Source organism: Trachinotus anak, unplaced genomic scaffold (assembly GCF_046630095.1).
Source record: "Trachinotus anak isolate AG129_WGS33_773 ecotype Australia unplaced genomic scaffold, CSIRO_AGI_Tana_v1 ptg000004l, whole genome shotgun sequence".
Classification (NCBI taxonomy): Eukaryota; Metazoa; Chordata; class Actinopteri; order Carangiformes; family Carangidae; genus Trachinotus; species Trachinotus anak.
Genome location: NW_027273855.1, coordinates 10978372 through 10998774, shown reverse-complemented (window position 1 = coordinate 10998774; position 20403 = coordinate 10978372). Strand labels below are relative to the sequence as shown.

At 38.0% G+C, this 20403-nt stretch overlaps 1 protein-coding gene across 4 annotated transcripts; it reads right to left on the bottom strand.

The window, feature by feature from the left end:
- Nucleotides 1-20350, bottom strand: LOC139620378 (N-terminal EF-hand calcium-binding protein 1-like). Of its 4 annotated transcripts, none has more exons than XM_071475828.1 (13): nucleotides 19503-20350; nucleotides 18043-18446; nucleotides 14584-14608; nucleotides 9149-9257; nucleotides 7661-7686; nucleotides 7256-7353; nucleotides 3890-4148; nucleotides 3628-3707; nucleotides 2966-3019; nucleotides 2638-2750; nucleotides 2402-2479; nucleotides 2134-2225; nucleotides 1-1285 (listed from the first exon to the last, which is right to left on the bottom strand). In XM_071475828.1, exons 2-13 carry the CDS (start codon nucleotides 18406-18408, stop codon nucleotides 1257-1259), a joined length of 1329 nt encoding a protein of 442 aa, XP_071331929.1. In that variant the 5' UTR covers nucleotides 18409-18446; nucleotides 19503-20350; the 3' UTR covers nucleotides 1-1256. The 4 variants fall into 4 exon arrangements, with proteins under 4 accessions (XP_071331929.1, XP_071331930.1, XP_071331928.1 ...); XM_071475829.1 differs by having other exon boundaries at nucleotides 18043-18364; XM_071475827.1 differs by having other exon boundaries at nucleotides 18043-20350.
- Nucleotides 20351-20403: the final 53 nt, after the last annotated feature.

The following is a 20403-nucleotide window of genomic DNA, read 5'->3' as shown; positions in this document are numbered from 1 at the left end:
TTTTCATGTCATCAAGATCATCATGAACTTTATTTCATGCCAGAAAACAATCAGAACATCAACATAGCAACTGTATATTATTCATAAAATAAATGATTAAACACTTCAAAGAAAGAGTGAACACACTCATTCCTCTCTTTATCAGAGCATCTGAGGCTCATTATACTACCAGACTGTACATTTACCAGTTTTCTACAACACTTACTTACATCTTACAGCTTTCATTAATGACTGTACACAATCTTAATCAACTTATGTCTTATGTCATCACACAAAACTGTTTCTGCTTATTTTCTGTACTCAAAATATAAACTTCTATTTGTGTGCACTGTACCAATAATCTCTTCTGATTACACACTGCAAATGTAAAATAATGGCTTTTGAGTTTTATTTATAAAGTAACAGTACAGGCAAACTGCACAATTATTTGGTTAATTGTTATTGTCCGCTAATGTCCTACTAAACTTCAGTGCAGCTCTTGGCTTGGTAAAACAGCAGTTAATTCTACAAGTTCAATAGACAGTCTACAATAAATGTCTGTTCTTCACAACAAGGTCCATATTTCATATTTTTCTAAAGTGCAAAAGTGACACACGGATAATAAAAGTTTAGATGCGGACTATAATCATTCGTTAACTTTGTTCTATCTAATGGCTCTATAACCCTTCAGCAAAAAGACACCTGGTAGCAAAGCTTTGAAGAATACAACAAAGCACAATACCACAGAGAGAACAAGGGAAAATGCAGGTTAACCCTACCACTATTTCTGTTTTTGTCTGTACTGGAGAGCGAGTGAAGGATAGTGATGGATGCACAGATCAGATGTTATTCATGTGTTTCTATTTTTGTGGCATCTTTGACATTATATCTACTCTAAGATGTAGTTTTGAAATAAACTAGCACAGAGGAATAAGAAATCATGCATCTTTTTTCTTTTATTATTACTTGTGTGTCTATTAAATCAGAAGCAAGAAATGTGCCAAAACTGTGAAATCAACATTGGCACGGATCCTGATCACACAATAAAATATTGCATTACCTCAGTTCTTTCTATTCCAAGGTTTTAGTTTGTTGCGCTGTTGACTGATTTATCTAAGCAGTCTTCTTTTTTTATAACCTTGGAGCATGGCTTTGCAAAAATAATCCTGGTCATGCCATGAGGAAAAAAATATCAAGGAACAAAAAAGAAAAAAATAATCATACAATTGCCTCTTCCTCCTTCTTTTATTGTGTTGAAAAGTAGCCGCTTTGCTCTGTCAGTTGTTGTTCATTATCCACCAAGAGGCTGTAAAATGAAACAAAAATTAAGCATCTGTATCTGCAAAAAACATTTGAATTCAATACACAGTGTGCAGCAGAAACACATTTTAAGTTGATATGCTGAGCTTGTTAGAAACCAGTTGCCTAGTTACACACCCAACAGATCCAGAACAGTATTAGCTTTGAATTTGGAGTCTGATTTCTGACTAATTTAAGTACAATATTTACTCTTCTTTAAGCTCTGTTTTTGGTCTCTACCAACTCCTGAGGGAAATATCTGGCTCTTTAGCAGCTCGATGCTCCAATATGTCTCCTAGCTAGTTACAAACTGTTCCTGTCTGCTGACAAGAGTGGTGAGAGTGAACCAAAACAGTAAAGTTACAGGCTGGAAAACCAAAAGGGCTATAAGATGCTAAAATGATTCATTACAGCTCAGGGGAACTACTCTGTACACTATGAACCATTCCTTTTCAGATACAAACTTATAATAATGTGATCCACTGTTAATATAAAAATATTGATTGTAAGAACATTGAAGGTATATTCGAGCTGTAAAGCATTTCAATTATATTGTTTCCCAAAAAATTATTTTCCCAGACGAACTTCCTGATTTCATCACTTTCATCATTTAACGTTTCATTTCATCTATAATCTTCTCTCTCATGAACCGATGAAAATCTCTGTTCGTTGTGAGGTATGTGCAATAATATTTTTTTTCTTCATTTTCACAATTTAACTATAGTTAAAGTACAATAGTTATAAATTAATTCAAAAAACGATCAATTAAACCAATCTGGATTCATGGGAGATTTTGTTCATGAGAAAGCAGTGTTTAATAATGTAGCGCTTATTGTTTCAAGGTCTGGTTCCTACCTGGGAGGAGCATAGTGGAGACTATCTCCGGTTCTTCCAGTGAGTCGATAATGCAGCGCTGGAAGGTCTTACTGATGGATGACTGTAGGTAGCTGAGGGGAAACAGCGATGGTAAGGATGAGACTGACATTAGCCTCTCAGCAAGGAAATAAAACTTCAAAGAGAGCCCGTGAGCAGCTCACTGTGCTGGACAAAATTTGTTTCAGCAGTGAAATCCTAAGTATGTGTTTTCTGGTGTAATATGCCATGAAAGCCCTTCTGATCCTACCTCATCCAGGAGAGACGGTCCTGCCAAAATTCATACATGATGAAGCATGATCTGTCTGGCAGGTTCTGCACTGAAACGCTAAAAATAAACACAGACGCAGAGAGAAAGAGAGAGAAAGAGGGCAGCGGGGGTTATCTTGTATGTTTGGGAAAATTGAAGCGTTTTGAAGTGGCTGCGCCAATTCACAGAGAGCTCCTGAGGCAAACAAAGGCACTGAGGCAGATAAAGGGACATACTGCAGGTTGTTTAGTTGGCTGCTGGCGGCATCTGTGTAGATTTTGAGAGCTTGCTGAAACTGCTCTACATCTCTCTCCTTCACAGACATTTGTCTCTGAACTAGGAGAATGTTCTATAGGAGGGGGAGAGAAAACAAACCAGAGCCATAATTACATCACTAAATAATGTCACTTTCAGACATTCAAAAATTTTTATACAAATCAGATACATCAAAAAACACTTCAACACCTCAACAATTAGCATCAACATTAGTACATGATATTTAGTGCTATGCAAACATTTCAAATCTGACACATGCTGGTGAACCTGTGCACAAGTTGGACTCACCGATTTATACGTCCCTGCTAATGTGTCCTCTTTGAGAGGTTCAAGACGTGGACTCTGTAAATGGGGGTGTAAATATTTCAGTCAGCCATGAGCAGAACAAGGATTAGGGGCAGAACTATTTCAACTGAATCCAGCAGAGGTCTGGCCTCTTCTTGAACAACCGCTGTGTCTCATCAGCTAACTGAAACCTCTCTTCAGTGTCCAGTCTGAGTGGAGCCCAGCATGTATTCACAGACTGATTCCTAATGCATGGCATTCAGATTATTTTGCACTTTCTACAATTCATCCTCTCTGACAACATGTCAGGTCCCATATCTGCAAATACAGATTAGGGCTCATACGGTCTGCTTTACATTTCTCCCTCAAGCAGCTGAGCAGTTAAACCCGATCCTCACAATGAGCAATTCTGCCTCGTGAGCGAAACCTTTTGGCTGCCATTTCTACTCTTTCTAACACATGAAGATGAAAATGAAGCACCTCACCATTGTAGGGCTGCTCTGGTCTCAGGTTTTTATTGATATATTACCACTTAATGGTAATACAAGCTAATATAAGCTTATCTTAGCATAAAGACTGGAAGTGAGGGGAAACAGCTAGCCTGGCTTTATCCAAGGATAAAAACATCCTCACTCTGACAAAAGCAAATAGATTTTTATACAAACCTCACACTCCAGTTTGTCTATGAGTTGCTCCAGCTGGTTGATCTGGGAGCCCCAGTGGTTGTCTGGCTCCACACTGACCCCTGACCAAAGAAACAAAATATGAGCACAACACAACACCAGAAGTCTGACCAAGGACAGTCTGTCACGGCGATGCATATCCTGGTTTAAATTACCTACTGTGACCTTTAATATGATCTTTTTTAACGTTTGCCCTGGACAGATTTACCTCCAGTATCTTAATCTCAGTGTTTCTGAAGTGTACCTGTGGTCAGCATGCCAGAGTAGGGGTCAGTTGGTGAGAGACACATGTTCTTCTGAATGCGCCGGCCAGGGCGTTTGGCCAGCCTCTGGACAGGTAAGTCCTGGGGCTTCTTCAATATCCTCCTCCCTGTACAGCCCTGGTCATGAACAGCATCCATAGCACAGTCCAGGGATGACTGAAGGGACTGCAGCTGGGTGGAGGTCTCCCTCAGCAGGAAGCGTGTCACAAACTGACCCAGCACTGATGAACCCTGATACTCCTGTAGCGAAGAGTAAGAGTAAAATAAAGGAAAAAATCATCATTCATCCATTTCTTAAGAAATGCTTCTTGTTTCCTTTGTTAGGATTATGCTTTCTCTCCCTCTTTCAATAAATAATAAGGTCTGCCTTTTGAGGCATGTTGTTGCAGTGATTTGGTGAGAAGAATTACTGTAAAATAACATAATTCCCAACTGCCCCCTTAAACAGTTCAAAATATAATGTGAACATAATAATAATGGAATGGAAGAATAATGGATGCAAAGCACACACAGTAATAATGGTGTAATCTGTGAACTGAACTGGATCTGTGAACTGACTGACTGGATGGTGTATTCTGTGAAAGGACCAGTTTTCAGAGACCCTTCTGAGCCCTATAAGTTTCAGTGTAATGGCTGCTGTTTTTTAGCTGTGTAACTCCTCATAAACACAACTTCACCAGAAATGTTTTTGTGGATAATGACGCCTCTCACCCTCACCAGCACCCTGTGGTGCAAGGAAAGAGTTCAAAAGAAATGAAGAGGAAACATTTGAAAAATGACCACCGAGCTTGTTGGGGTCCTTGTTTCTATGTGTTCTGTTTTCCCTGTAGCAAAGACACTGCAGCATGAGTAATGAACCTCAGTCCTTTTCTCAATTTCTCCTCCCTTACTTTTTGAGACAGAGGAGCTGTGACAGTACAACTGATGTTTTCTTTTCATAGCGGGGCACCACAACAATACAGAAAACACATTTTAGTCTTCTGATTTCATAATTTCACTTTCTGTTGTACTCAGCAAGGCTAAAGAAGTATGTGCTATTCAAGGCAAAGGAAACTTTTAGACAAATTAATAGCAGATGAACTAGAATGCATGCCTCCCCAAACCAGCCAAGCTGCAAGAAATATGGGTCACATCCCCCCTTCTGACTCTGACTTACAATGTTAAATAGTGGCAAGAAAAGTGTTATTGAAGAATATTATCATGTCACAGTGAAGCCAACCTTTTGGATATATCATCATTTTATTCTACTTTTGAGTGAAAATGTGTATTTTGTGATTTCACAATGACCTTTGACCACTGAATTCTAATCAGTTCATCCATGAGTCCAAGTGAATGTTTGTGCCAAATTCCCTCAAGGTGTTCCTGAGATATCACGTTCACGAGAATAGGATGGATGGACGGACAGACAGACAGACAGACAACCTGAAAATATAATCCCTCCAGCCATGGCTGTCGCCAGTGCAGAAGTGCATTAGTTTCTTCAAGGCAGTGTGTGACACAGAGAAAGGGAAAGTACGAGAGAAAGAGAAAAAGAGCCAGACAGGGAGATAATGTCAGAGAAGATGGATGTACTGAGAAAAGAGATAAAACAGAGAGAAAGAAAAGTGTGCACCCAAGTGAATCATGGAAATTGATTAAAAAAGAGGGACAGAAATTGAAAAAGATCAGAGTAGCTGAAAAAAATGTGTGTTTGTGGTGCATTTAGTGTATGAGGAGGACATCTGATGTCAGATCAGTTGGATAGCTGGGGGGTTTGTCAGCCTTAGATAATGTCATCTACTACTCTCTCTTGCTATCATCAGAAACACCCACTTGCTGCACTGCAGCCAAAATAAGTCACCGCATACACAGAAAACAACCTTTTATAAGACTGCATCCAAACATCTGTATGTTCACAGTCTGCACATGATTCTCTTGCCAAACAGAAATAAATATTTGCTAGTTGGCTTAACGTGAAGGGATAGGGGAGATCGATAAAAAGTCAGCTGGGCTATTGATGTCCCAGTGGAAGTTCTCTGATGTTGATCTCATCTGCGTGAGTGCCTAAAACAGCATGACCACAGCTCTCCATGGCCGAGCCTTTAATCCCCTCCAAATCTTATAATATAAAGTGTACTGTTCTGCTGGACCAGGCTTGTTAACAGACATTTCATGACGCTCTAATCAGCATGTTTCACAGTTCAAGGTTGATGATTTCATGAGACATTATCTGGAAATACATGGAAAAGATACACTGGTCTAAAAATTTCACTCTTTTGAACTTAACAGTGTTTTTCTTAATTGCAATGCAAATGCCCTTTTTTCTTAAATTCACATTTAGGATGGAGCAATTAAACCAAAGTTATGGAAACTAAGTGAAATCACATTACTGGATATAGTGGTTTTAAATGAAAAGCCAAAAAAAAAAATTACTCCATGTAATGTCAGATGGCCAACGCCATGCAATCTGTGCTTTCATGTGAGGATGAAAGACGCACAAGAGTTAACAGCAGTAATAACAGCTATGTTGCTACAGAAAATCTTGGTCCATTTGTGAAGGTCATTTAAGCCTGCAGGAGCATATTGCAAGCTGTACATGCTAAACCTTAGCATGATGCTGTAGCATGCTGGCCGTTCATGTCTGCTTTAGACTTAAAGCTGCTCCAAAGCACCACTGTCAGTTACAGCAAAGCAAAATCCAATCCAAAACATTGTTACAATCATTCAATTCATTTTATACTGTTTGTTGATCTCTTTTAACTTGGTAACAAACTGCTTCATATACATAACACAACAGTAGCTAATCTAAGTTGTTTATCTGATGTGACTTCGATGTTCACACTAGGGCTTATCACCTTAAATGATGCTTGAAAACTCCTAGGTTGGAATGACAGGTTTATTTCCTTTTCTTCCCATTCTATCGATATTGTGTGAATACAGCACAAGTACAGCCTCACATAAATTGCTTAACTTCCTCTTAACTGACTGTCCAGATAATTTACAAAGACAAACATTTGCCATGTTTCTCACACCAACAAGCTGACATAAGCTGTCTTGTTGAAGTCATTTTTAAAAGTACAGCTCATCTTGTAAGGCTTTGTGAACTTATGTTTGAAAATGTATTATCAGTGAAGAGAGGAAGAGTCTGTAATGCTGGGCAGTCTTATATACCAAGACCTCTGAGAGAGTTTCACACTGACAGCTGAGGCACAAGCAACAAAGTCTGTCTGAATGCTTGGAGCGATGAAGGATGCTGACAATCTAAAAGATATCGAAACGTTTAATGCTGCTGATGTCGTGCTACATTTGAATTGTGTCCTGACATGCAAAGTTCAAAACAGTGCAGAGGAGAAACTATCATCACGCACCTCTTTAGTTTTATCCATGGCCTTCAAAATGGCCACATTCAACTTTTCCAGAGCAGACAGGACGTTGACATATTCTCCAAGATGCGGGGTGAAGTACTCTGGAGGAAAAGATTTGTTAAGCAATTTCACCATGGTTTGTGTCTGATCAGCACACTGACCAGTGGTGTTTTCCACAAGAAGGTAATATATCAGTACTGGCACTAATGGCATTAACAGAATTAAAGTAGTTTGGCCAATGGCAAATTACGTCTTAATTGCTGAGTCACTGAGCTGGTGCATTCTTGGGTTTGAGTTACGGTTATCATCAGACAAGTGAAGAGCAACAGGCTTATGTACTCTATATAAAGTTTTGAGTGACACTGATAGCACACTCAACAAAATGATGCAAGAATGACACATAATTACCTGAGAGTTTGTCAATGTCAAGGTTGCTGGGAAGAAGGATGGCAATAGAAAGAGAAAAAGAGTCATGCTAAATAAAGAGTTAAGAGTTATATATATAAAGAGTCCAGTCTTTTTTATCTTATTAGCCATGCTAGTAGCATGGCTCCAGTGTTAGTTGGCAGACCAATGTCAATCTGACTGACTTTGATTATCCCCTCACTTTTCCTCTACTGCAGCCGGCAGTTTTGGCTTTTAGTGAACTATCTTCACGACTGTTAAATGGATTGCCATGAAATTTGGTGCAGATATACATAGTATATAGGAGGTACATGCAAGTAACATTTTGCTAATAACTGACTTTTCATCCAAATTGTACTTTAGTATTTTGATTTATGGCCTCCAAAATAAATGACATTTTTATCCACATCAGCTGTACTTTGTGTTTGGTGCTAATTAGCATGCTAACATGATAAACTAAGATCATGAAGATACACCTGTAAACTTTACGCCTGTTTTACACCAGAACATTAGTATCATTATTCAGAACATGTTAGCATGCCAACATTAGCCACTAGCATGGCTGAAGACCATTGTCTCCTTGATGTTGTAGCAAGGAGACAATGATTTTCACTACTGATCTCTGAGGGACATTTAGACAAGGAACTAAATACAGGAGCACTGGTGCCTTGCAACTACACCTGAAAGAACTTTTACAGCATATTGTACAGTATAATGTACTGTATTATAGTAATTATAACATACTGTAAAATAACTGTGTTGATTTTAAAGGAAAATCTGTGTTGGACAGATGTGTTGTGTCATTCAGTATTATATGTTTATTAACATATATTGATATATTACTTAAGATTTCAATCATTATAATCAAGATTTCAATAACAAGAGAGACAGAAATATGATTTAATTTGATTATGTTACCTCATACAACATCTAATTTAGTATGTAATTTTAATAAGCTAATGCATAGCTTTTTTGATATGTTTTGCAAACTTTGTCATCTTCTTTTTTTTTTTTAATTTGTTTGAAGTCAACAGTATACAAATAAAGTTGAGCTGCAAGGGTGTAGCTTAAGCTTTAACACCAAAGAGGTCATTCTTCATTATGACTGGTTGGTACTTCACGCCAATAGCAGACGGTGATATCTCATTTCTATTTCACCAGTGTCGTGCCCACAGGGTGAGCAATGAATATCCCCTTGTTATTTTGTAGCTATATTACCAAATGTTCATTATTCTAGTTAAGGTTTAAATAAAATAATAATACTAACATTTTAATTGTAAGCTGATAGCTAAGGCAAATATTACCATATTTAACAATCTTATTTCTGCTCATCAGTGTGCAACCAGAGTGCTTCCAGAATTAAGGCTCTCTATGGAATATTGACATAATCTTCACTGAAGTGTTGACATCGCACTGCCAGGCAGCAGGAGAGCAGGAGGGGCTACAGATGGCAGCAAAGTTGGAGGAAGTCCAAAAGGAAGATGAGCTTACTCTGTCTGCTGCCTGTCGATGGAGTAATACAGCTCCTGCATCTGCTCGTCGGTGAGGATACCATCAGTGAAGTATGACTGGAACTCCTCCAAGGACAGCTTCCCATCATCTGAAAGGAGACACACCCATAAAAATCACACCCCACTGCAGCCTGAGAGGTTTTATCACCTTATTGAAGAGTTTTATTCAGCATAATAGGATCGCCTAATTTGGCTTTATAGCACTAAATGAATTCCTGTGATGAGCTCAAAGGCGCTGCCATGAATGACAATATTCACATTTATGTCTTTATTTGGCTTTAAAACCTCTGTCAAGGACAAAAATTGAGGAAAAGAAGTCCTTCTCATAGAACAGAATACAACTTAAAACTAATTTCCCCACTACTGCAATAAATGATTCATTGTTATCAATACACCTGAAAATACAATTTAATAATTCCCTCTGAGCAAAAAACTCTCTTTTTAAATGAAACAATATCCCTGCTTCCATTTTCTCAATGCTGAAAAGACAGGTTTTACCATTTTTATACCTTCATCATGGTGTAGTTACAGCAGCTCAGAGGATAAACACAGAAACAAGTGTCTATTTAAACAAGTATGGTCTGTCTCTCATAAGCAGCGTCTGGGGCTGTGTGCTGCAGGCCTTGCAGCATCCTGAGAAAATTGGGAGAACAGACTGAGGCCTAGTTTGAGTAGTGGGGGCAGAGCTCACAAGCAAACTAACATCAGACGATAATGAGATCTCATCATCTTGGCTGTGGAAGCGCTAAAACCTTTTGAGACCCTGCTCTATGTTTCCTGCCAGGCAACAGTGCTCTGACTGATAGGCCTGAGCTCACAGTAAATCATATCATCTGTTAGTTGGTGAGAACGATTTTTACTTTTTGCCAAATCACGCAGTGGATGCCTCTGGACATGATGCGTTTTGTGGCTTCTTAGCACAATGAAACATTTCCAGAGGAGATTTGCTCCTGATTTCAGCATGGTATATTCAATCTACTACATAAATGCAAAAATCTACTGCATAAAATATAAAGTGTTTTACATTGGTTTGTTGTTACTTTATCACTAATGATTACATAAGGATCACACATTTAGGATTAAAATCTGTTTGTTTACGAAACATTTGTTGTGGTCTGGGTACGTTAAACCTCCGCTTGAAGATGAAGCTATTAGATGAGGCGGAATCATAATTCCTTTCTCAAACTTCCCTGTAAAAATCTTCTTTCCACATGGTGTAGGAGTAAACACGGTCTGTTGCACCTCTGACTCATTCTCCTGCCTTCTCCACCAGAGCTTCTTTGGTGTAGATTCACACCCAATTAGACAGCCCAAAAACAAGTTACAGCGCAGCTCAGATGGCACATTTTGCAAGTGTTCACTGTTTCTCAGAGAGCAGAGCCGCAGTGGAAGAATGGTTGATAGCTCCTGGCTTTAGACGGCATTTGTCTCTGAAGCTAGAGGCCAGTAATCTGTGCAGCATGTGTTTTGTCTTGAGGATTTGTTTCAAATTTCATCATATTTAGAATGTGCATGAATAAGCATTGGGGGCCATAAATCACAATTAGTACTGAAACAATTAATTGATTACCAATCAGTGACAATGTCAAGAAAGGACTACAGCATTGGTTGTTTGGTCAAACACGTCAAAATTACTGAAATTAATGAATAGTTATGTTAAGGGTTATTTGATTCCTGTGGCCAGGCCAATAAAACAAAGATCACATTAGAGTGATGCTTTTATAGCTTAACGTTACCTAAACTTAACTGAACTTTAACCGTAAGAGACACTGGATCAAAATACCTGCTTTGTCATTTCTGTTATTGGGCTGGTGGAATCCGATAATTTTGATTACTTACAGTGATTTACCATTTCAGTCATTTGTAAAGTCACAATGTGAAACATTTGTTCCTTTCAGTTTCTGAAATCTGAGGATTGACAGTCAGTTTTATATCATTGTGAAAAACTGATAATAAAAATGATTGGTCGCAGACATTATAACAATGCCACTGCATATGTACAGAGCTTGTCATCTTCTAAAGTTATCTTACATATAAAAACACAGTGTGCTGCTATAGGAGCAGACTACACAATTCCCTCCACACAGGTGACAACTACTGTTCTATGGCTACACTGTGATTATAGTGACACACACACTGCAAGTGAAGCTGAATACTGTACATTTTTGATTATATGCCTTGTACTGGCCTTCTCCGCATTGTGAAGTGGTATAGTGTCCTTTAACAATGTGTTACAATGAGTCTATTTATCAATGCCATTACACCACATACATGCAAATATTGTATTGTGTTATGAAAAGAACAGGTCATCAACATCAAGTTCTCAGACCGTGAGATTTAATTAAAGAAATGCAGTGTTTGCAGTATCTTAGGGTTTGTGACTAACAACTGTTAATACAAAACCTCTGCAGGGAAATTTGTGTTTTTCCAATGGATGATAAATCAGGACCTCACAACAGGAGCAAAGCAAATTAGTGTCTTTAACTGTCTCACTTCACACTGAATAAAACCGCAGCTCTAACTGTGACCTAAATGAAAATCTCTACCTGTACTGAAGCTTGTATCTTCTAACCCTAACCATAACCCTAACACTTTTCCATGAGGGAATCCAAAAGCTAAATGTGCTAAAACTGAAGCAGCAGCAATAATTCATAAAGCCCAACAATGCAATTCAGGAGAACAAGAGACAAGAATAGACTGGAAAGTAAACATACAAAAAATACTCAGTCATTCTCTTACAGAGAAATGTAATAAATCTACAGAATTCCAATTTTAAGTTGTTTGTTATTAACATTGTGCCATATTTTTAGTTTAAAAATGAAAGCACTTTCTGCACATGTTGTCCTAAAGTCCAGATGTCAAAAAAATCAACTCAATTTTTCGTGTGGATTTTAGCTTCTCAGATTTGCTGCTTTTCCTTGTCCTATATGGCAGCAGGTTGAATGTCTTTAGGCTTTGGACTGTTGGTCAGAAAACACAAGCAATGAAGGCATCCTCACGGACTTGGACAAATTGTGAGTGGTCTTTTTCTTTTCTATATTTTTCAATATAGACTAAATTGTGCTGATTCATCGAGAAAATAATCAGCTCATTAAGCAATAATGAAAAGCATCATTAGTTGCAACCCTAGCTTGGACTATTAAATAGAAACATTTTGCTGTAAAAACATTTAACAGATAAATGACAGCTGAATATTGCATTTCACAAGTGATTGATTACTGTCCTCCATCCAGAGCTGCAGCTCTCGCGTACATCCCTGCATCCTGTGAGAGTGTTGCTGTGGTCTACTCTAATCAAAAACCTGCAGGTGAACAAATATGTGAGGGGGAAACCTCACAGTGATTTTTATTATCTCATTATCTAGAGAGACATAGCAAAACTGTCTTATGCACTCAGACACTCAGACACCTCTCCAACATATTTTTTTTATAATATAAATGTTTCCTCCTTATGTTTTGGAACAAATCAACACCAATAAGAACAAAAAGTAAAACCATACTTGTCTATGTTATAAAACTAAGGCCATTAAAGGCCTTGACAAATCATTTTAAAGTTCAGTGCATGCGTTAAGAACTGAGCTCAGATAATAACATTTTAGTCTCTTTGAAAGTCCCCTGCAGGCAAATCTGTGACTTATCACAAAATGGATCCCTCTTCCATGAAAGTTCATTTATTTCAAAAGACATTTGAAATAATGTGCATAATGTTCATTTTCATGATCGTTTGTCATGGTTTGATTTTTTCCTGATGATAGATCTGAATTGCACTGTAAAATTTGAGTCCCTGTGTGCATCTGTGAGCCCAGAATTCTGCAACATAAATGTACTACAAACTAATCTCTGCTGTTGAGTAAAAGCTTTCAGTCTTTACTTCTTGTTTTTGTACTCATACAATTGTTGTTGTTTTTTTTTTCTTTTAAAAAATTAAATTCCTCATTACAATAGCGTGGAGGAACGGAGTGTAGTGGGTTGGTAGCCAGCCCTCATTATGTGGTAATTCCGCAGCGCTTGAGGCGTATCATGGCAGCCCACTCAGTGCTGACTGGAAGAAAGCCCTCTCCTCTGGGGTGCACGACTCAGTGAGTTTGGGAGGACAAGAACTAAGCAGAGCTCGGCTGCAAACTGAAGATAACTACCACAAACATGCGACAGAGTTCTCTTCTCTCTCTTTATCATCCTTCTTTCTACAAAGAGGGAAAAATAAAAGCTTTGTGTGAGTGCTGGGGGGGGGGGGGGGGGGGGGGCTGAAAAAAAGAACATAAAGAGACAGGCCTGAGGCTTCACAAAAATGCATGTAATATAAATACAACAGCTGTTTCTATTACAATGTCACACCTCTGTTGTGTTTTCAGTCATTATGTTTCACTAATAATTCACAAAGTAATCGCCTCAGATGAGACATAACTTGAAGAGAGAAAAATCCACCCAGCCTTACCCTCTAACTTCTACAGTTTCTTCACAACAGCCCGAAAGAACAAAAATACCTCTTAAAGGCTCTTCCATAATTCACACACTGATTTTTTTTTTTTTGTATCTAAATATGTCCACAAGAGCTGTGAGGCACCCCAGACAACCCCTGCTCATTGCAGCGCACGTTGCATCATTAATCCAGCTCTTATGTAACACATTCGCAGTCCTCCTGAGGAAACTGATCAGAGCTTGCAGATAGTTGACATGCATTAATCACTTGCCCCCTTTGCATTTTACATTCCATTATATGGATGCAGGAATAAAAAATTAAGTGCAAAAAGGTTTTCTTGTTTGTCAGCACTGTTTTTCATGCAGAGATGGATGCTCCATGTTTCATAAATATCTTCATGTTTCCCCTGGAGATATTTAGGAGAGGGGGGGTGTTCTTTGAAGTAAAGAGGGGATTTAAATGTAACACGGTAACACATTAATCAAATGTAACAGTGACATGTTTCCAGGAGAAATACATTAAATTCACATCAGGTGCAAGTCCCCACTGAATTTGTACCATTTAGGGTTAAAACTGCATTTTCTACAAGAGCTGCTGGGGCCGCAATTATTGTATAGCAAGTTTACCTATACGATACATTTTTGTGCGCATGTGTTGCAATATTTGCAGGATACATCACTGGATATCACCGGATATCAGTGAGCAGCTGCACTCATCCTGTAAAATCCAGTTACATCACAAAACAAAAAAGATGCAACTGCACCTGACCTTGGTTATTATATCCTTTTCTATCTGGGTCTCTCAAGGATGGAGATAAAACAGACAGATAAGTTCCAGCAGGGTTACTTAACTCTCCTCAGTCTGAACAGAGCCATCAACATATGACTGTTTTTACACTGGTGCATCTCATTTTTGCATGCAACCCCTTCAAAGAGATTTTTAATTGAGTTTTAATTAGCTGTATAATCCAATTAGGGGTGTATTTTTCTTACTCACCATTTTTGTCAGCCCGGCGGAATATCTGCAATAAGACAAGAATATTATGTTTAGGTTTTTTAGTCTGGAGTACTTGCACGAATGACATAAAAACACTGGAAGTTTAAAAAAAAAAAACATCAACAGTGATATTTAACAACCACGAGGAAATACAGTATCATCATGTGGCAAGTGAAAATTTACATGTGTAGTTATACCAAAAAAGATAAAATGCTGTACAAATGCACACAAGGATTTTTGTCTACTGCAGCTGCGATGCAAGCTAACCAGTGATTTTCCACAAATGTGAGGCAATCAATCAATATAAGAACTACATTTTACCATATTCCTCTCTCTTTAAGCACACATTTAAGAGTGGCTTTGGAATGATAGCTTAAAGGTTTTCATAAGCAAACATGCTGCTTTAGTCCTTGTTAATATATTCAACCTCCTCACCATGTAACACCAAACCTGTGAGAACTCAGATGTGTTTGTGGAGTGCAAGGAGTTGTGTATGAGATCAGAGTGGCACCTCTCTCACTTCATTTTCTTTCTGCTTAATCACCCTGTGTGGACCGAAAGGAGTCCAGTGGCTGGCTGATGAACTGTATTATCAGAGTGTAACGGTGCACTCACAGCCAGCTGTCACCTTTCAAGCACATCAGAGTATGAAGGCCTGAACACATTTTGCTCACATCCCATTTTTTATCAACATCCTTCCTCCATTCAGGACACACCTGAGACTCACAGAAACTCTATGCGAGAAAGAGTAGTACTGAACAAAATGTACAAAATACAAAGTGTTGCACTGAATTTCTAAAGAACCTGTAAGAAGCTTGGTCTTTATGTTTCGAAGTTAGAGTAAACTTAAAGGACCATATATTTGCAAATCATGTGTACAGATATTGTATGTATTACATAAACACATAGGGAGCAGTTTAAGACTTTTCACATATTTTTCCTACAATTCTAGACGTCCATTTGTTTTATTTATTTCTATAAGGTATAAAAAACAATTAGCAGACTCACAGTGACAGAACAAGTCTAAATTAATTACTTTCAAAGTTTCACTACTGCTGTATGGTAATGCAGTTTAAGGGCAGAGTATTGCATTGCTTCAAACATTAAGATAAAAAAAAAAAAAAAAAAGTTAATGCAGACTTGATGTTCACCATGATAGACAATACAACTCAAGGTGGATACAAGAAAACTGGCTTCTCAAATAGTTGTCACCAAGATATACACTTGTATAGTGTTGGACATTTACATTTAAAAAATAAACCTGATAAGAACCTTAACAGTACATTTTAAATGCTAACTGTCAATAACAACTATAAACAACACAAATATATTGAGGTCAATGAAAAACTAATTGATAAAAGAATTGAAAATAGTAAATGAATGAGTGTGTAGTGTGGGTACGCCTGTACTGTAAACATGACATTTTTAATTATAATTTTTAATTATAATTTTACAACAAAGTTGTTCAAATCATTATTTATGTCAAAAGATTGAAAGGCACCTTTCAAAACCCATCTTTGACATTTCTGTACCTTCAATCCCTTGTTACTTATGGGTTGACAAAAATCTGAATGAATGGGCTGAAAAAATGCAAACCAACCAGTGTGGTCTTTTCACATCTCTGGACTGACATGCAGATATGATCACTTTTGTATGCAGGTGATGCAAGGAAACTTGCACTGTCACTGTAAAATCTCCCTAAACAATAGAAGTGCTAATGTAGGCATCTTGTCAAAAACACATCAGAGAAAGGCAACAGAGGGCTGCTCCATAAAATGCGGGAAACAAACTGAGAGCAATAAACATCGGCTCTGGAGAAACCTGAGTAGGAGATTCACTGGCCTTTCTACCTCCTTTCTGCTGCTAAGTGGGAGGTTGGTGGAGTCGATGGAGGTGCTGTCGTCCCACAGAGTTTATGAAGATCTTCTAAAAGCATTATTAGTTATTTGGACACCGCTCGGCTGTAATGTCTATCTCAGCCAGTCCCTGGGGCCTCTTAATATGCCGCACTGAGTCCTATTAAACACAATAAAACTACAGCAGAAGGAGTAACTGACACTCTGAGGACATCTACAGCACCATAGCCACGTATGAAACAACAATGTATGACAACACTGCTTCCCATCAGCCTCTCAAAAACAGCAGCAAAATGCCTACGAGGAATGTAAAAGCTAACACAACCTTCACACAACTGAGTCTGTTAAACCACACAATGCCTCCTTTAGATCGTGTCATTATATAAACAGACAAACAGTCTTTTTTAGAGAGAGGGAGACAAAAGACACAAAAAGCTTCCTGGTGTCTAAGTGAGCAGTAATGAGTCTGTGCAGGAGAGGAAACCTACAAATGGAACTCAATTTTTCTGTGAAATACTGTCAATATGATGGAGCAGTGAGCATGATTTTGCTGTCAGGAAGACAGAGGAATAAAAGAAAAAAGATACAGCGCTCTTTGTACTGGAAAGGGGTTATGGTAGATTGGATAAGCTGCTGTCTAGTGAGATCATACTCTGAATTTCTGCAGCTATTAAAGAGTAAATAATCCGCCATTAGCCACTGTAATAGGTTAAGTAAAGAAATGCAGCTTTGGGCTGGAGAGAATGGATGCTAACTGCATTTAAACCAAATGTGCTGTTGCTGCAGTCTAATGGTCCCCTTCCTGGCTAATCATCTGCCTCAAGGAAACAGAGAATTGTATTTCATTTTATAGTTTTTGGAGGGTGCTGAGAAAACCAGAGGCATTAATGCTCCAAACATAATGCAGTGTTTTAAGATATAATGCTGCATGTACATGTAAGTATTGTCATCTTCTGTATGGAGGTACTTTCATACTGTAGCCGAAAGAAAATGAATCAGCTACCAGGAGAGAATCTGTGTGAGAAATAGCCTGAATTAATCATTCAAGATGTAAGATCTTTCAATTTTTATATCTATGTTTGGAGCTTTGTGAAGGGAAGGCTGCTCATTAAAAATAGATAGAATATCATGTTTTATATAGACAATATGCATGTTTCATCTAGGGAGCAACCAATGTCATGACCCTCAACGTATGAAGAAAAAGGGAAACAGCCACATGAAAGCAACTACATTGTAATGCTTTGCAGGTTTAATACGTGAAGTAAATCAGAACATTATAATGTAAGTCAGATGACTGACATCTCTTTTGTTATTCACCTAATTCACGCACTCACCTTTCTTACATAACAATGCTACTGTACGTCAAGCACGCAAATGGGAGACTGACGTGCATTTATCTCGGTGTGAACCATTCATAAAGAGCAGAATGAAGGACAGAGAATTACTCATATTGCCCCTTTGTAAGACGACCCCCCCTCCCGCAAACATGTCTAAATATAGGTACAGTCATGCATAAAAGCAACCAAAAATGAAATGACAAAGCGGCTCGATTTTGAAGCTATAATAGGCTACACTTCAACATCACAAACCCGTGTGTACTTACATCATGAAACAGAGAGATGCCTTGATTTTGGTTGTGGTCAAGCTCCTGCTGCTTCCTCAAGTGTTCGTGCTTGGCAGATTGAAGACACATGGTGATCATCTCTGTGCATGCCAGCATTTTGCTGCTTTCGATGCGATTTCTGCCCCCCTTTTTTTTTCCGAATAGATTGTCCTGTGTGTTTTTTCCCGGAGAGATTGTCCTTGTCAGGGTGGATGGATGGAGGATGGTGATGTTGGTCCCTGTGATCCAGTCAGGATGAGATGAACCGAGCCTGCTGCCCTCTGCTTGGCTGCTGCCGACAACAGCAGAGAAAACTCCGCCTCTACACGACAAGCACCAAAACCAGCAGAAGCAGCAGTGATTCATAAAAAAAAAAAAAACAAAAAGCCCGAGGAATGCACCATCTGCTGGTGAGGACACACATGCACACGTACACACTGTCAGATAAACTGTTAATTACAGCCTGGCTGACAGGGAGAGAGCTTTGCAGAGAATAGGCTGAACAAAGAAAATGAAAACAGGAGCTTATTTACTGGCAGTCGGAGGTGTTGCTGGAAGACTTGCACTGTCGTCTCTATTGATTCAATATTCTAATTATATTACTAAATTAACTTTACAGTAAGTTTACGTGACCTTGTAGTGGATTGCATATATGTTATATAGCCTACTATACAACGAGCTTATTGTGACCTATTTATTTATCATTGTCATAATATTGCTCTAGGGACTCTAAATAATGCAGCTGATAATTGTAATAATTTTTCAAATGTGGATATAAGCACCAACATTGGCATGTTTATCTCTCTGGAGCCATCAATTTAAAAAAAAAAAAAGATCCCAGCAGATACTAGATTTTTCAAAATGGCCACGATTTTCCAAGATGGCTGCAATCTACCAAAGACAGATTTCAATTATTTTGCAATTGAAACCTGTTTTTGACTATGACAGTATCAGATTCACTGACTGTTAAATTTCTTCAGAGCTTTATTTGTACAATTTCTAACATGTAATGTGAAAAGTTCTGTAAAAGTTGACAGTCTACTTTTATTGAACTGTTAGGTCAACAATAGCTCGGTAGCTAGCTATGCTAAGTCGCTAGCGTAAAGCTAGCTCCCAAGTTAGCAATTGTCAATTGAATTACACCCGTGTCAACTAAATTACATCCTTTGACATTTCAAAGGCGCATGCTTAAAACACTTTACTCTAGAGCTTGAACTTCAACATGAAAAGTTTCCCTAATGTGCGCTTTGACAAAAGTGCCTGATATAAGCTAACTAGTTTGCTGGTGGTGGGACTGTCATGTTGAGCTCCCAGAAAATTTATTTTACTTTTAATTTTCAGTTTTTTCCTCAGAATTACAATCACAATTGTGTACTAGCCACGTAAAATAGGCATGACTTATCACCTAATACTGTTGCATGTATGCAAATAGTTGGTATTAGGCAATATGTAGAACTTACCTCGTCTTCTGCGGCATAATCGTCAAAAGGGAAGGTCTTAATATTTTTATATGAAACAACAAACTATTTTAAGGTCGTCCCATTTAAAAGAGGCATGTTAAGCAAGACGGAAGCACATTTTTGATGAAAAAACTTAATTTTCAAATGCAAAAATCAACTGAAAGTCATGATTTTACTAGGAAACCTTTTTTGTGAGTTTGCTTTTTTCAGTGTACTAAATTGTGCCTTCTACGTTGTTAAAATGTATTATTTGACATCTAGATAATCTATATTGGAAAATTGTGGGCAATTTTATGCAATAATTACTGAAAAAATTACATTTCCTTGCTTGAAATGGTGGCCATCTTGAATTTTCAAGTGGCTAATGTGTTTCTTCCAAAGAGTAATTACCAAGGGGGATTCGTGCCAAGTTTAGTACTTGTGCCCACTTTTGAAAGATTTCCTTGAAGATGCAGCTTTCTGCTTCGCTTAAAATATTCCATATGTTTCCATAGGTAAAACTATGTTTGTGATTATCATGAGGCCAATAACACGCGGTACAACAAGATACAAACATTCAGGAGCTTAAACTGTAAATACGTTGCATTTTTAAGTGTCTATCAATGTATTTGTCTGTGATTATATCTGGAGTTTGCCCAGTAAAGGAGAGTGAATAAATATGTATATGAGACATGGATGCATTTTAATTACACATCTTATATAAACAATGCTGTGATATATTGTCAATAACTGATTACTTTTTACAGATGTGCCACAAGAGGAGTTATGGTTGTCGAAAAATACATCAAACGCTTATATCTGTATCTATATCTATCTTCCAACTACATTATTGTGTGATACAGTTTGTAATAGATACAGTTGTTTGAAAATGCAGCATCAATGGTTTAACAACTCAGACATC

Coding starts and splice junctions, on each gene's coding strand:
- LOC139620378 (XM_071475827.1), bottom strand. CDS start 18,408: ATGAATCACTGCTGCTTCTGCTGGTTTTGGTGCTTGTCGTGTAGAGGC. Junction 7,354..7,660: donor TGACATTGACAAACTCTCAG/GTAATTATGTGT, acceptor CTTTTCCTCCAG/AGTACTTCACCCCGCATCTT. Junction 3,020..3,627: donor TAGACAAACTGGAGTGTGAG/GTTTGTATAAAA, acceptor CCCCATTTACAG/AGTCCACGTCTTGAACCTCT.